Below are 14,973 nucleotides of genomic sequence, written 5' to 3' on the forward strand. Positions count from 1 at the left end.
GATTAGAGCTACTGCATTCCACTGCTTCCAACAAACCCATTTTTGCCTTCAGGCACTCTGAGGAAGGGGAGAGGGGGGCGTGAAAAGACTGCAGAGGCATTTTTAGGCTAATCTCTGCTGTAGTCCATACAGTGCAGAACAAATCAGTGGAGCTGAATTTGCCTTCCCAGTTGGATTACTGGAATGACTCGAAGCAAGACAAACTGCACACAAGTTGAGCCAACCTAATAGGATATTTCTGGGACAAAGGTAGCTCCAGGAATTGTTCAGCTTCCTCCCTAGTGGAAGACCTAAAGCCAAAGCATTCCATGGGCAGCCTGATCTAATTGAGGATGCCCCTGCTGACTCCAGAAGATCACAGGTTGGGCTACATGACCTCTGGAGGTCCCTTCCAACCCAGACCACTCTGTGATACTGCATCAGCCACCATTAGCTGAAAGCAACCAGAAGTTGTTCCTTACTGAGAATCAGTGGAACAGCTCTGAACCTCTTCTTTGACCAGATGGAAAAATGAGGATAAAATGTATCTGTGTCACTCCTAGAGGCCTGAAGATACAAAAGTCCCACAATTAAACCTGACACTTCTAAATGTGCAGTTAATCAAGTAGTAAAGGAAGTCAGTGTGTTCCAAACAACCCAAAATGCCTCAGCTCTGTCCACAGCCCTGACAACATTTATGATGCTTGACAAATCATTTCTACTACTTTCTGGCAGGCAGCTACTGTGTAGTGTTTCTTCCAATGTTTACTGCATTTCACTCCTCCACTTTTGCAATGAAATAGCCTGATGCAACAGAAACCAGAACCAACAGCAGTACTGCCCTGTCCATCTCTTGTTCTTTGCCTGTGGACTGTATGATCTGCCTTGGGGAAAGAAAGGTAAGCCACAGATAAAAGGCTTCACACTGCTGGGTTTCCACTCAGGGATTCCATAGTCAATAGAGAAGAAGCAGTCACTCTCTGGGGAGCAAGAGATGGAGCTGCAAGAGGCAGGCCAGACCTCCCACCAACTGTGAACTTAACTGCTGGCACAAGTGAAAGGCTTCCTGTACTCCAAAACTATTCTTTGCCACAAAGGAGTAGACAAGGCTCCACAACAAACAAGCAGCATTTCAGAGGGAGGGAGGGAGAGGGAGAAAGAACACTGACATTTCTTTGAGCCCTGGGGTTACATGTGGCCCCCAGCCCAGGGGCTCTGCAGACAAGACTGACCTGTGGCACACTGGCACTCATAGCCATTGGGATGGTCGATACACTTGGCTCCATTGAGACACGGCGTGCTGGAGCAGTCATCTATATCAATCTGACACACAGCACCACTGAATCCTGAAAGGCAGAGGAAAAGTGAAAACCCCAGGAGTAATCTGAAGTACTTCATCTCAACAGGTGTGCTGTCAGGAATTATTCATCAGCAAATCCCTACAACTACTCAAACACAAGCTTGGTAAACCTGAACTGGGTTGCATCATTAATCACACACACCACACCCTGGCTGGCTTGGGTCCTCAGCCCAAACAATGGCTTCTGTCCTCCAGCTCAAAGGAGCCTCAGCCTGAACACCGAGATGGCCAAGCCAAACAGGAATAGAGCAGATGGAGCAGAAGTGGTGCCCACCACTGGACTGTAGGCCTGTCCAGGAAACTGACAGGCCACCACTGACAGCCTCAAGAGATCAAAGCAAGGAACTTGAAACAATAATGCACACATCACCAGAGCCTTCAGACTACAACCACTGCAGCAGTGTGGAATGTGGTACAATACAGCACTGTATCTTCCAACACACTTCCTGAAACAGTGAACTATTTACAGAGCATGTCAGAGGATGCAGATCCACAGGCACCTCAACAGAAAAACAAACAAACCCCAAAATACCCCCAAAATCTTCAGGAATGTTTCTGGAAGGAAGGAACCAAAGGAGGAAGCAGAACTTCATTAGGCAGTGGGAAGGGATGCAGAGCAGGCTTGTGCAAATCATGTTCTGAACTCAAAACTGTTGGGAAGCCACCAGGCAATCAAGTGACATTTACCCTATGGCTCACCCTGATCCCTCAGCTCAGAACTTATCCTCTGCTAAAGTTGAGACCAAATCCACCTCCCCCCTCAGGCAGACATAAACTCTACTGATACCAAAACATCTTCTACCTAAAAGCCTCTGGAAGAGACAAAGAGCATGCAGAGGCTCTGAGTTTGACAATGTACTTTGAGTTACTCATCTAGATTTCACTCTGCTACCCACAACAGCAGAAGTTCATGCTGCCAACCACCCTTCCTTTCACATGAGAGCTGCAGCTGTATGTGCCTCAACGCTTGGGCACTTACAGGCACAGCAGCACTGCAACCAACACAGCTCTGCTCTCATTTACCACCCACTCAAGTGGATGCTGCACTAAGGCAACAAATACTCACAGGAAACACACTCCCCCCAGACTCTCACTGGTCATCTAGGCAGCTCCTGGTGAAGTGAGCAGGAAAAGCTTCCAGAAATAAGGACTCACCAGGAGGACAGACACAGAGGAAACGATTGACTTTATCAAGACACTCTCCATTGTTCACACAGGGGTTGCTCAGGCACTCGTCGATGTCTTCCTCACAGTGAACACCCTTAAAACCTGAGAAAGGGGAAAATAACCCAAACAAAAGGATGAGAAGAGGTGACTGAAGACCTCAGAAGTGCCTCTGAAAGTCTGACTGCCTCTCATAGCGGTGCTGAAAGTCTAAGCCTAGGTTCAGCGCAGCTTGGACAGCACCCACTAGGCAGGACCATAGGCCAGAAGCTGGAACAGGATGAGGAATGTGCTGCTCTTTCACTGCTGCTGAATATGCTCAGTGCTAACAGTTTGTGCTGGGTTCATATCTAATGCTCTCCTCACTTGATGAGCAGCACTTCAGAAGGTATCAGTAGATTTGGGGCTGCACCAACACAAGGTGGAAGTTGAGGAAACAAGGCAGATGATTTGAGCTCAAGGCTTTTCAGCTCATGACAGAGCAAAGAAAAACATTGAGGAGGGACCTGGGACCTTTCAAAGCAGATTAGATATTAGTAAGAACTCAGTCTAGTTTTCATGCTATGAGTTGATCACCTGCAGGGGTGACAACCCTCTCATCATGCTGGCAGCTTGCAGCCTTTGCTTCTTTCACCACCTTCTACCAGAAAGCAAAGCAGCAGGCTACAGAGGTCCCTGAGATTTTAAAGGCATAGCCTGAAACCACCACAGCTGGGCATGTCAAGTCTGCAAGCACTATTTCAACCAAGTGCTGTTTTTATGGTTATCTCCTCAGGACACTGGGAGCCTGCATCACCTGAGGTGTTTTAAAGCAGAGGAGAACCCCAAACACTCTTACCCAGAGCCATCACCCAGGCACCTGAAGCACAGCCACTCGTTTCATGTCTGCCCCTGCTTTGATTCCTCAAACTCCCCTTGCCAGGTGTAACAAAGCTCCACATGCTAACCCCCTTTGCCCATCTACAGGTTGGCCTCTTTCTCAGTGCTTTAATTGCTTTCTCCCTCCCCCACAGCAGTGCCAAGTGCTGCTGGCTGGTGCCGTCCCAGCGAGCTCGCTCTCACGGTCTCATCCAGCCTCACCCTTCTGCAATTTGGTGTTCCACCTCAGCAGAGCTGGCAACCCTCCCTGTGCTCCACCTGTGGATTTCTTCTTCCCTTGCTGGAAGCCCCATCCTTGTCAGAAACTCCCTCACCTGGCATGCAGAGACATGTGAATCCTCCAATTTTATCCAGACAGGTGGCATCGTTCTGGCACGGGTTCGAGTGGCACTCGTTGATGTCCATCTCACAGCGAGGTCCTGTGTAGCCCTTCAGACACTCACAGTGGAAAGAGCCTTCTGTGTTCACACATTTCCCAGCATGCTCACAGGGATTGCTGTTTGCTGTCAGAAAAAGGTATGTGTGTGAGTATCAAAAGCTCTCCTCAGAGCAGGACAGCCACCCTGCTCCTTATTAATCATGGTCTTGGCCAGCGCTCATTCCCTTCTGGCAAGCAATCATAGAGAGCTGTTGGGGTTTGAAGGGACCTCAAGGCCCATCCAGTTCAACCCCCCCTAACATGGGCAGGGACACCTCACACTAGATCAGGTTGCCCAAAGCCACACCCAGCCTGGCCTTAAACAACCCCAGCAAAAGTTAGTTCATCCTCCTGGGGAATGGCTGCTGTGTGGAAGGAAAAAATGTGGCAGTTACCTGCTGGTCAGAGGCTAAAAGAAAGATTGCCATCATCCCCCAAGGGCCAAGGGAGCAACCCTGGGCCCTATTACCAAGGACAGCTCTCAAGACTATCAACCAGCAGGGATTAGAGAATTAATGATGCTCTCAGGGCCTTATCACCAGACTATCTTTTGTATTTCCTTCACTCCTGAGGCTGACAAGATGCTGCCACAGCCAAAGAGCAGCCAAGGAGCAGCCACACTAGGCCTTCAAGTGTTTTCAGAGAACAGCAGCACCCTTGTACAAGGCAGACTGAGGAACAAATGCAGAGAAGTGCTTCTTTCCAGGGCTTCCACGAGTGCTAGCTAGGCATTACCTTGGTGAATCCCACTCCAGAAGCAGGAGCCAGCACTCACAAAAGGTGAGCAGGTCTGTGAGAGTGCAGCTACCCCCAAAACACAATGGCATGATATCAAAGGGCCACTACAGCTTCTCAGTCTGGGAAAGCACTGCAAAGATCCAGCCATAGCCTGGCTATCAAACAGCCTTGATGTACTCCTACCAAGGCAGAGCTGCAACAGCTCCCACACAAACTGCAGTACCTTCCCTGGGTGCTGCAGTTCTAGGGTCAGCTTCATGCTCACACCTGCCTGCCTGTGCTCCTCACACAAAGCCCAAGCCCTCTTGCACAGTGCAGAATGGTTAAGCATCTCTCTGCTTTCCCTCTCCCAGGGGCTAACAGTTCAAACCTGGACAGCCACTCTGACCCAGCCCTCTGTCCCCAGGCTCACACTGAGCTTATGCTGAGAAGCTACAGCAAACTGTGTGTCCTGGCCCCCCTGCAGCTCACAAAGCAAACAACCCAGCTGCCTGCTGCTGTGCACAAACTCACCCATGGCACACTCATCCACGTCCTCAGTGCAGTCTGCTCCCTTATGGCCTTGAGGACAGGTGCAGATGTAGTGCCCATTCACAGGATTGGTGTCACACAGAGCACCCTTCTGGCAGGGATTGCTCACACAGGCATCGTCCAAGTGGCACAGGAGACCTAGAGAAGCATCCAAGAGTATTCAGACCAGTGAGATGCAGCAGGCAGACTGTGTATTACACAACCAAATCCTCTGTCCTGATATTTCAGACTCCCACAGCCAGGAGCTTGAGCAACAGCAAACAGGCTTCAACCTACAGAACCAGCACAGGGATTTCACCACACACTTATAAAACATTCCATTTGAATACAGTCTGTGATTGCAGAGGAGTCTCCAGCACTTCTGGAGCAGCACAATGGCTTACACCATTACCTACATCTCCTCTTGGAAGCAGCTAACCAACTCTGTTCTCTAGGTGGCATGACAACGCTCCTGACAGCTGAGGACATGATGTGCATGACTTGCTTTCTTAATTCACATATAGTGCAGATCTTCACATTTTCACCTACCCTACAGCAGCAAATCTGCCACTTTACCAGCAAGGATGTCCTCCAGCACACAGGAAACATCTCTAAAGTTATCAGAACATCACAGAATGGTTTGGGTTGGAAAGGACCTTAAAGATCATCCAGTTCCAATCCCACTGCTGTGGGCAGGGACACCTCCCACCAGCCCAGGCTGCTCAAGGCTTCACCCAACCTGGCCTTGAACACCTCCAGGGAGGAGGAATCCACAGCCTCCCTGGGCAACCTGTGCCAGTCTCTCACCACCCTAACTGTAAAGAATTTCTTCCTCATCTCCAGTCTAAATCTGCCCTCCTCCAGCTTCACTCCATTCCCTCTCATCCTATCACTACAGGCTTTGTAGAAATCCCTTCCCTAGCTTTCCTGTAAGTCCCCTTCAGGTACTGGAGGGCAGCTATAAGGTTTCCCCAGAGCCTTCTCTTCTCCAGGCTAAACAGCCCCAACTACCTCAGACTGCCTCCACAGGGGAGGTTCTCCAGCCCTCTGTTCATCTCTGTGGCCCTCCTCTGGATCTGCTCCAGCAGTTGGATGTCCTTCTTATGCTGGGGGCCCCAGCTGCCTTCTAGACTGTGAAGTACAATTACTGTAGGCAGCACACAGCAGGTCCCTCTCATGCAGAACTTGTCAGGCAAACACAGGCTCTGCTAAGGGCTAGGAAAAGATCTGCTTTCCTTGCACTCTGAACTGCACTAAGTTTGCCTTCCAGCATAATACAAACACTTCATTGTCCCAGGCTCCAGAGATTTAAAAGGTCTTTGGTCATGGTCCATAGGTTTCCTTTTGTTTCTCCTTGGTTAGGTCACAAAGTGTCTAAAATAAGCACAGCACTTCAGCAAATGCATAAACTTCAGGAAGGATCTTCTGCTAGGTGCCAGACCTGCTGAAGCCTTCTGTCCTCACCTGCTTTTCCTTCTGGGCAAATGCAGGAGAAAGAGGCCACTCGATCGATGCAGGTAGAGCCGTTGGCACAGGAGGCAGTGAAGCAGTCATCGATGTTCTTGCTGCAGTCATCCCCGCTCCAGCCATTGACACACACACAGGCATAGCCCCCGTTGTGGTTGGTGCAGGTACCTCCATTCTGACAAGCATTGGGCTGGAGCTGACATTCATCAACATCCTCAGTGCAGAACTGGCCTGATGGACAGAAAGGAGCAAGTTCAGCAGAGGTTCAGACACTCGGAGGCAAGGAGGCTCTGGTGCAAACAACATAACCCAGGGAAATGCTGGAGCCCAGCTTGACTGCCACTTCTTACCCCTCAGACATTTGAGCCTGAGAACTTCCAACAACACTGTCATCAAATTAGACATCCCTAAGTGACCCTGGAGGAGAAGCTGAACTGCAAATAGCTTTAAGAAGGCCCAGTGTGAGAACCAGCAGGCAGCCTGCAGTACATGAAGACACATCCGTGAGCAGAGAGAATGAAGGCTGCCTGCAGTGCAGCCCCAGGGACTAGGAGGAGGGAAGGATGGCCTCACAAGATCATCTTGGCCAAGGCAGTGTCAACAGGCTAGCAGCAAAGCAGCTCTTTTCAGGAGGACTTTGTTCTTTGCTGTGTAATTATGCAGCCATGAAGATGAATAAATCAAGACCCTTCCCCCTCAAATACCAACCCTGTGCTCCCCCCTGTGCTGCTGCAGGCTGCTGCAGACAGCTGCAGACAGCTGGGGGGCTTGCTTGCTGGTCACTTTCTGCTTTTGCTGGGGTTTGGTGTCTGTTGTTGTGCTGTTTATTTTTTCCAGAGACAAAACAAACACTCTGATGAAGTGCTTTAGTGAGTGGACATGGGAGGGAAGGAGACACACACACAAGTATGAAAGCAGTTCCAAGGCATATCTCATTTCAGTCACCTCTCCAGGCACTCTGCAGCTCACACTTACTGAGTATTCATTTCTCCAGATCTGTCTTGCCCTGACACTGAGATCTGGGGGACCTACCACTTGCATCAATATTTTGCTTCAACAGGTACTCATCTTCCTGACGAGAGCTGCACAGCTTACTTCTGAGCTGGAATTGTTTAGCTTAAGTTTCAATTCATCCAATCTGATTTGGGGTTTCTGGAACAGACAGACCCTCGTGGCTACACATCAGCCAGTTGCCTCCCAGGCTGGCACAGGGCTGCACATGTGCACCCAGGAGTACAGGCCAGGGCTCACTATCTCCTTTCTGAGAAGCTATTTCTCCCCTGTTACGTTGAGAACTCTCCTTTATCACCCTCCTCAGAACGCTGATAGGAGTCAAGGAGCACCAAAAGATTGCCCTGTATAGGAGGAGAAGATTAGATTTGTTTGATGTGACTTCCCCACACCCACCCCAGCTGACACCACCCCCTCCCTCACTAGCTTGCAGCAGCTTTCCATCATTTGGGGCAAGACCCTTAAGTAACTGCATTGCTACTATCAAGATCCTCCCATCTGTCATCTCCAGCTACCCCACCAGCTGCACAGCTGCACTGCTCTGCAATTCCCCTGCACACTCCAAGCATAAAGATTCCAGACCAAGCCACAGGTCTTCCTTGCCAGTCTGCCTGGGCTCTGCTTACTCAGGTTTGTCAGCTGAAAAGTACTTATTAGATGCTGCTGCACAGTCACCTTTTGTATTCATGGCCCAGAGCACACACATATCCCCTGCTCCCAGACACAGAACTGAAACACAGAATCACAGAGCTGCCAGGGCTGGAAGGGAGCTCAAGCCTCAGCCAGCTCCAACCCCCTGCCATGGGCAGGGACACCTCACACCACAGCAGGTTGCTCACAGCCACATCCAGCCTGGCTGCAAACACCTCCAGGCAGGAGGCTTCCACCACCTCCCTGGGCAGCCTGTGCCAGGCTCTCACCACCCTCCTGGGGAACAACTTCTTCCTCACAGCCAATCTCAATCTCCCCACTTCTAGTTTAGTTCCATCCCTCCCAGTCCTATCCCTCCCTGACACCCTCAAAAGTCCCTCCCCAGCTTTCTTGGAGCCCCCTTCAGATACTGGAAGGCCACAATTAGGTCTCCTCAGAGCCTTCTCCTCTCAGCCAGTCCTCAGAGCAGAGCAGCTCCAGCCCTCTGCAACTTTATCACTGGCAGGAATACAAAAATATTCAGTCTCAACCACCTCCATGCACTCTGATTCCTTTTTTTGTCAAAGTACTTCAACTGAGCTCAGCTTTTGCTCCTCTAAGCCATGGATTGTTCTCCCCCCTTAGTGGTAAAGAAATAAAATTGTTATTATTAAAAAAGAAGGGGGGAAAAAGGTTGCACAACTCTTTGTTGTGTTCCTGAGCCCTTCCCCCTGCAGGCCTCCTCCAAACCCAAACCTTCATGACCTGCAGGAGCATCAAAAACTGTTACCAGCAATACTAACTACAGCAGAGCCTGCTGAATGAACCCTGGCTGCCCAGCTGACTTTAGTACAGCAGCTGGGGGGAAATCTAACACTTGATGTTGTTACCTGCAAAACACAACTCTCTACATCAGGAAGAACCAAAGCCAGGCGTTTGTCCTCATGGAAGTCATTTGTTCAGCAGCTTTCGCTGCTGGCTTATCAGCAACCAAACTGAGCAGCCTGGGCCAGCACAGCCTGGGCCAGTGCAGCCTAGCCTGGGCCAGCTCAGCGCAGCCTGGGCCAGCTCAGCTCAGCCTGGGCCAGCTCAGCTCAGCCTGGGCCAGCTCAGCGCAGCCTGGGCCAGCTCAGCTCAGCCTGGGCCAGCTCAGCGCAGCCTGGGCCAGCTCAGCGCAGCCTGGGCCAGCTCAGCTCAGCCTGGGCCAGCTCAGCTCAGCCTGGGCCAGCTCAGCGCAGCCTGGGCCAGCACAGCCTAGGCCAGCTCAGCTCAGCCTGGGCCAGCTCAGCTCAGCCTGGGCCAGCTCAGCCTGGGCCAGCTCAGCTCAGCCTGGGCCAGCTCAGCTCAGCCTGGGCCAGCGCAGCCTGGGCCAGCTCACCTCAGCCTGGGCCAGCTCAGCTCAGCCTGGGCCAGCTCAGCCTGGGCCAGCTCAGCGCAGCCTGGGCCAGCACAGCCTGGGCCAGTGCAGCCTGGGCCAGCTCACCTCAGCCTGGGCCAGCTCAGCGCAGCCTGGGCCAGCACAGCCTGGGCCAGTGCAGCCTGGGCCAGCTCAGCTCAGCCTGGGCCAGCTCAGCCTGGGCCAGCTCAGCTCAGCCTGGGCCAGCGCAGCCTGGGCCAGCTCAGCTCAGCCTGGGCCAGCTCAGCTCAGCCTGGGCCAGCGCAGCCTGGGCCAGCTCAGCTCAGCCTGGGCCAGCACAGCCTGGGCCAGCTCAGCTCAGCCTGGGCCAGCTCAGCGCAGCCTGGGCCAGCACAGCCTAGGCCAGCTCAGCTCAGCCTGGGCCAGCTCAGCTCAGCCTGGGCCAGCTCAGCCTGGGCCAGCTCAGCTCAGCCTGGGCCAGCTCAGCTCAGCCTGGGCCAGCGCAGCCTGGGCCAGCTCACCTCAGCCTGGGCCAGCTCAGCTCAGCCTGGGCCAGCTCAGCCTGGGCCAGCTCAGCGCAGCCTGGGCCAGCTCAGCTCAGCCTGGGCCAGCTCAGCGCAGCCTGGGCCAGCTCAGCCTGGGCCAGCTCAGCTCAGCCTGGGCCAGCTCAGCCTGGGCCAGCTCAGCTCAGCCTGGCCCAGCTCAGCGCAGCCTGGGCCAGCTCAGCCTGGGCCTATCTCACAACTCAACACAACTGACTTCCTTTGAACAGAGAAGGGGGGGAGGGGGAATCCAGGCACTGTTTGCTTATCAGAAAGTGATTTGCTTTCTCCTCAGGGAGGGGGCCCAGCCCAGCCTACTCTGTGTGCTCAGGGCTGTAATTCCCCAACACAGGCTTTGGAAGGGGCTTTGGTTGGGCTGTTTCACTCTTTTGTGGTTGCTTTGCTGTTGTTGCTGCTGTTTGTTTGGGGGTTTTATTGTTTCTTTGATTCAGGTTTTTATCCCCAGAGTACTCTGACAAAAACTCCTCTGTAGCACCCTGGGCAGAAGCATTCCTGCAGAATCAACCAGGTTGGAAAAGACCTCTGAGATCACCAAGTCCAACCTCTCACCCAGCACCATCCAATCAACTCAACCCTGGCAGTGCCTGCCTGCCTCATCCAGGCTCTTTTGGAACACTTCTAGGGATGGTGGCTCTACCACTTCCCTGGGCAGCACATCCCAGTGGCCAATCACTTTCTGGGAAGAATTTCTTTTCTCACATCCACCCCAAACCTCCCCGGTGCAGCTTGAGACTGTGTCTTCTCCTCCTGTCACTGGCTGCCTGGGAGAAGAGACCAACCCCCTCCTGGCTACAACCTCCCCTCAGGGAGTTGTAGAGAGCAAGAAGGTCTCCCCTGAGCCTCCTCTTCTCCAGGCTATGCAACCCCAGCTCCCTCAGCCTCTCCTCCTGGGGCTTGTGCTCCAGACCCCTCCCCAGCCTTGGACACATTTGAGCATCTCAACATCTTTCTTAAATTGGTTGACAGTCAACTGACCATGAGCCAGCAGTGCCCAGGTGGCCAAGAAAGAACAGCATCCTGGCTTGGATCAGAACCAGGGTGGGCAGCAGGGACAGTAGGTGATCATCCTCCTCAACTCAGCACTGGGGAGGCCACATCTCAAGTACTGTGTTCAGTTCTGGGCCAGTCATACAAGAAGGACATTGAGGGACTGGAGCATGTCCAGAGAAGGGCAACAAAGCTCATGAAGGGCTTGGAGCCCATGGCCCACAGGGAGCATCTGGGGGAGCTGGGTGTGTTCAGTCTAGAGAAGACAAGACCTCATCACTCTCTAACCTACATGAAGGGATGGTGGAACGAGGAGAGGGCAGCCTCTTCTTGATGACAACAACAGGACCAGAGGAAGTGGTGACAAGCTGGGCCAGGGGAGGTTTAGGCTGGGTCTTAGGAAATATTTCTTCACTTGGAAGGGTTCTCAAACATTGGGATGGTCTGCCCAGGGCAGTGGTGGCATGTGGAGCTGGTGCTTAGGGACATAGGGCAGTGCTGACCCTTCAGTGTTGGGTCCAAAGTGGGAGTGGATGATCTTCAAGGTCTCTTCCAACCACCTCTATTCTGTGTTTCTGTGAAACAGGGGCTGCAAAACACAGAAATGCTGGGTCTGAGCTGGGGGAAAGTGGTCAGGGTTGGGTTCTGGAGGTAGCTGATGATTAGCTGCACAGTGCTTCAGGAGCTCTAGCCTTTACCAAGATGGGATTAAGGGGGAACAGTGAAACTCTTCAACACAAGTTCTTGGAAGGATGGGTTGGGGTTTTTCTGTTGTTGGTGTTGCTGCTGTTTGGTTTTTTCCTGCTGTTTATTTGGCTGGTTCCTTCCCCTCCCCAACCCCCCCAGAAAGCAGCACAGTTTTTTTACTAAGACTCAAATCCTCCATTCACAGAACTGCCAAGTGCAAACTCCATGCTGAATTGCAGAGTGCAGAATGCATCTCAGCAACATCAGTGCTGCTGAATGCCACCAACTCATGGAGCTGGAGGCAGTGCAGCTGCAAGTTTCTGGAGGTGTTTCTTTTCTGGAGCTCTTCCTCGTTTCAATGACATCTCCAAAAGCAGCATGGGGTGGAAGAGTGAAGGCAAGCACAAACACAGGACTGTACAAACATCTTACAGCAGTGTACAAGCATACATATGATAGACAGCGAGAAAGGAAACACAAATTACTCCAAGAAGAGGATAAAAGTCTAAGCTGACCTTGACAGGCACAGAGCCTGGGAAATCAGCAAAGTGCCGACTCAGGTTCTGAGTGACCTTGCCCAAAGTAAACACCAAGTCCATGTGGTATTTCAGATTGAAAACCAGAAGTAGAAAAAAGGAACAGCCTTCAACTCTTAGCACTTTCAGCCCACTACGAAACTCAAGTTACTTCCTGCCTATTTCCCCCTCAGAAAACCCACATGGAGTAGGGCAGAGATGCTTGCTGCTTTGATTCTCAAATCAGCAGGAACTCAGGGAGCTTCCCTTTAGGCAGACTTGGGATGCAGTGGCTCAAAACACCTCCAGTTGTAGCAGATTTCATTGATGAGCAGCAGTCAGCCCCTTCTCCTAGAGGACTTCATGTTAAAAAGAAGAGAAGAGCAAGGCAACAGCACACAATGAGTACAACCCTCCAGGGAAACAGCAGGGCGTTAGCTGGAGCAACCCACACCAGTCACTCTGGGAAGCAACAAGAGACACCTCCATAAGCTGACCCCACCAAACCATACAGGCTTCTCATAAGCCCCAATCCCAACTGCACTACCCTGCAGCTGAACACAGAGCCTTCAGCCAGTTCACTCAGAGGTCTTCCTCTCTGGCAGAGCAGACATTCCATGAAGGAGAAAGCTTCCTCGGCCTCGTCGCAGTTCTCGAGCAGGTAAGACTGGTGACGCACAGCTGCAGTACCAGAGGCCAAAGCTCCTGAGAGGAGATCCCACAGGCAGCTTCAGCCCTAAAAGCATTTAGCAGGACAAAGGATCCTGTGCCTCATTCTTTACAAATTGAGCAGGGAGGAGACAGCAATGTCCATTTCTCCCAAAGTCACAACTGTGACAGCATTGGACTCAGACTGAACTGAAGCCAGAGCATCTTAGAAGTTTAGTGAGAGTGAAAGGGAAAGGTAATCTCCAACTGGTCCTCAAGGTGCTAAGAGACTCAATGAAAGAGCAGTATCAGGTTCCAAGAAGCAACAGCTTCTTCTGCTCCCATTCTCTCCATATCTCATGAAGTTTGCCACTTATCTAGGGCTAGCACTCCAGCAGAGAGGGAAGACCTCAGCAGCTCTCCTGCAAGGGCTATCTGGGAAGCTAGAAACCAGACCTAGAGAGAAAGTCTTTCAAAGAGCAGTTTAATTCACAAAGTATTCTAAAGCCTGCTGTAAGGTTCTTGAGTATGCTCAGTGCAGCTAAAGAAAGCATGGCTCATGTTTCAGAGGACTCCTAAGGGTGGAGAGCATCTTATCAAGACACAAGGAGGCCAAGAGATAAGAAAAAGCATTTGTATAAACAACTGATACTGTGACTGAAGGTTAGCAGTGCCACACCACACAGGACCACACAGCCTCTTCCCTTCTCTAACCACCTGTGTGGATGCTCAGAGCGCTGGCTGGCAGAGCACAGCTGGCTAGGGAAGGACACAGCTTTGTCTAGTCCCTCCTTGTAGCACAAGGGAAATGTCTGCCCTGACTGCAGAAGCCAAAGCCTGTTGGTCAGCCAGGTCAAAGCTCAGCTTCCTCAAGCTGCCAATGGAAAAGAACAGAGAATTAACCAGGTTGGAAAAGCAAAGGAAGAGCTGCCTGGGAGCATCAAGCCTTCCAGCAAAGTGGCATTGAGAACAAATACTTCCCCATGGGTTTGAATTGTGGATTTGTAAGAACATCCAATCACTCTGCAACCCACAGAACCATCCATGCTCCTTTAAAATGACCAAGTTACAGTTACTGGACACAGACACTGAGGCAATTCATGGCCTGGAAGGAGAAGAGCAGTAGGCAGTGGTATCTTTACCAACATAACAATTTTACTATCCAAGAGGAACCCAAAGAGTTTCAAACAGATTCCACCAAGCAAGGCTGCTGGGCAGTGCCATGGCAGGCAAGGCTTGATGCACCAACACCAAGCAAAATGCAGAGGCAAACAGGCTTGTTGCAGAAGGTTTAGGTTAGTCACTCCTTGAGGAAACACTTCAGCTTCCCTGGAAGAGTTCAGGAGGGATCTCTGCTCAATCACAGTTTCAATCAACAAACCAAACATCCCCAACTATACATTTGGCTACAAGGAAGAATTAACTAATGCAAACAGCTGTTGTGTCATAGCCCCAGTCTGGGATATGTATTGCAGTACTGAAGCCACCACCACCTCTGAACAAAGACACTGCAAAGGGTAAAGTTCAGAGTCCCACAGACCCACGGGGAGAAGAACTTTCTAGGAGACTTACAATGCAACTGCTACCCAGGAATGGAGAACCACAGGTAACAAAGCATAAGCCAGCAGCTACTGCAAGGAAGACAGAGCATGTGGAAAAGTATACAAAAGCAAGCACTTGATCATTCACACAAAGGACCTCAAAGCAGAGAGCCTCACACTCCTCTGAAAGAGACAACAGCTCTACACAGACAGACAAGCACGTCAGGAGCAAGGGACAGGCAGTGCTGAGAGAAAGGGGTCCAGTGCACATCCAAAGCCCAGACCCTCCAAAGCAGCCCTCTCCACAGCTCCCTGCAGGCAAGCTGATGGACAGGGCTACTGCTTTCAGCTCCAGGGATGGCTGCAGGCACATGCAGAAGTCAGTGGACTACACCATTTGCATCTGCAGAAGGTGTCCCCAGTTGCAAGTATGTTTAGGAAAGGTCTTCCCAGCTTAAGGATTGCAGCAGCTGCCCCTGAACAAAGGGACAAAGAAGCCAAATAGCTTCCCCCCCAACC

General features: G+C 51.6%; 1 protein-coding gene across 3 annotated transcripts in view; it reads right to left on the minus strand.

The window, feature by feature from the left end:
- Positions 1-14,973, minus strand: part of NOTCH2 (notch receptor 2) — a 95,546-nt gene that overhangs the window by 43,850 nt on the left and 36,723 nt on the right. For all 3 annotated transcript variants that reach the window (XR_010990605.1, XM_068164506.1, XM_068164507.1), the window contains exons 6-10: positions 6,513-6,746; positions 5,052-5,207; positions 3,697-3,885; positions 2,495-2,608; positions 1,212-1,325 (exon numbers count right to left, since the gene is read on the minus strand). Coding sequence is in view for 2 of the 3 variants with exons in the window: in XM_068164506.1 (XP_068020607.1) it covers positions 1,212-1,325; positions 2,495-2,608; positions 3,697-3,885; positions 5,052-5,207; positions 6,513-6,746 (807 nt within the window). In the remaining variant the exon portion in view is untranslated. The remainder of the gene's footprint in view (positions 1-1,211; positions 1,326-2,494; positions 2,609-3,696; positions 3,886-5,051; positions 5,208-6,512; positions 6,747-14,973) is intronic.

The sequence above is a fragment of the Melanerpes formicivorus genome, unplaced genomic scaffold, assembly GCF_026170545.1.
Source record: "Melanerpes formicivorus ecotype bairdi unplaced genomic scaffold, bMelFor1.0.p_v2 SCAF_81, whole genome shotgun sequence".
NCBI classification, from domain to species: Eukaryota; Metazoa; Chordata; class Aves; order Piciformes; family Picidae; genus Melanerpes; species Melanerpes formicivorus.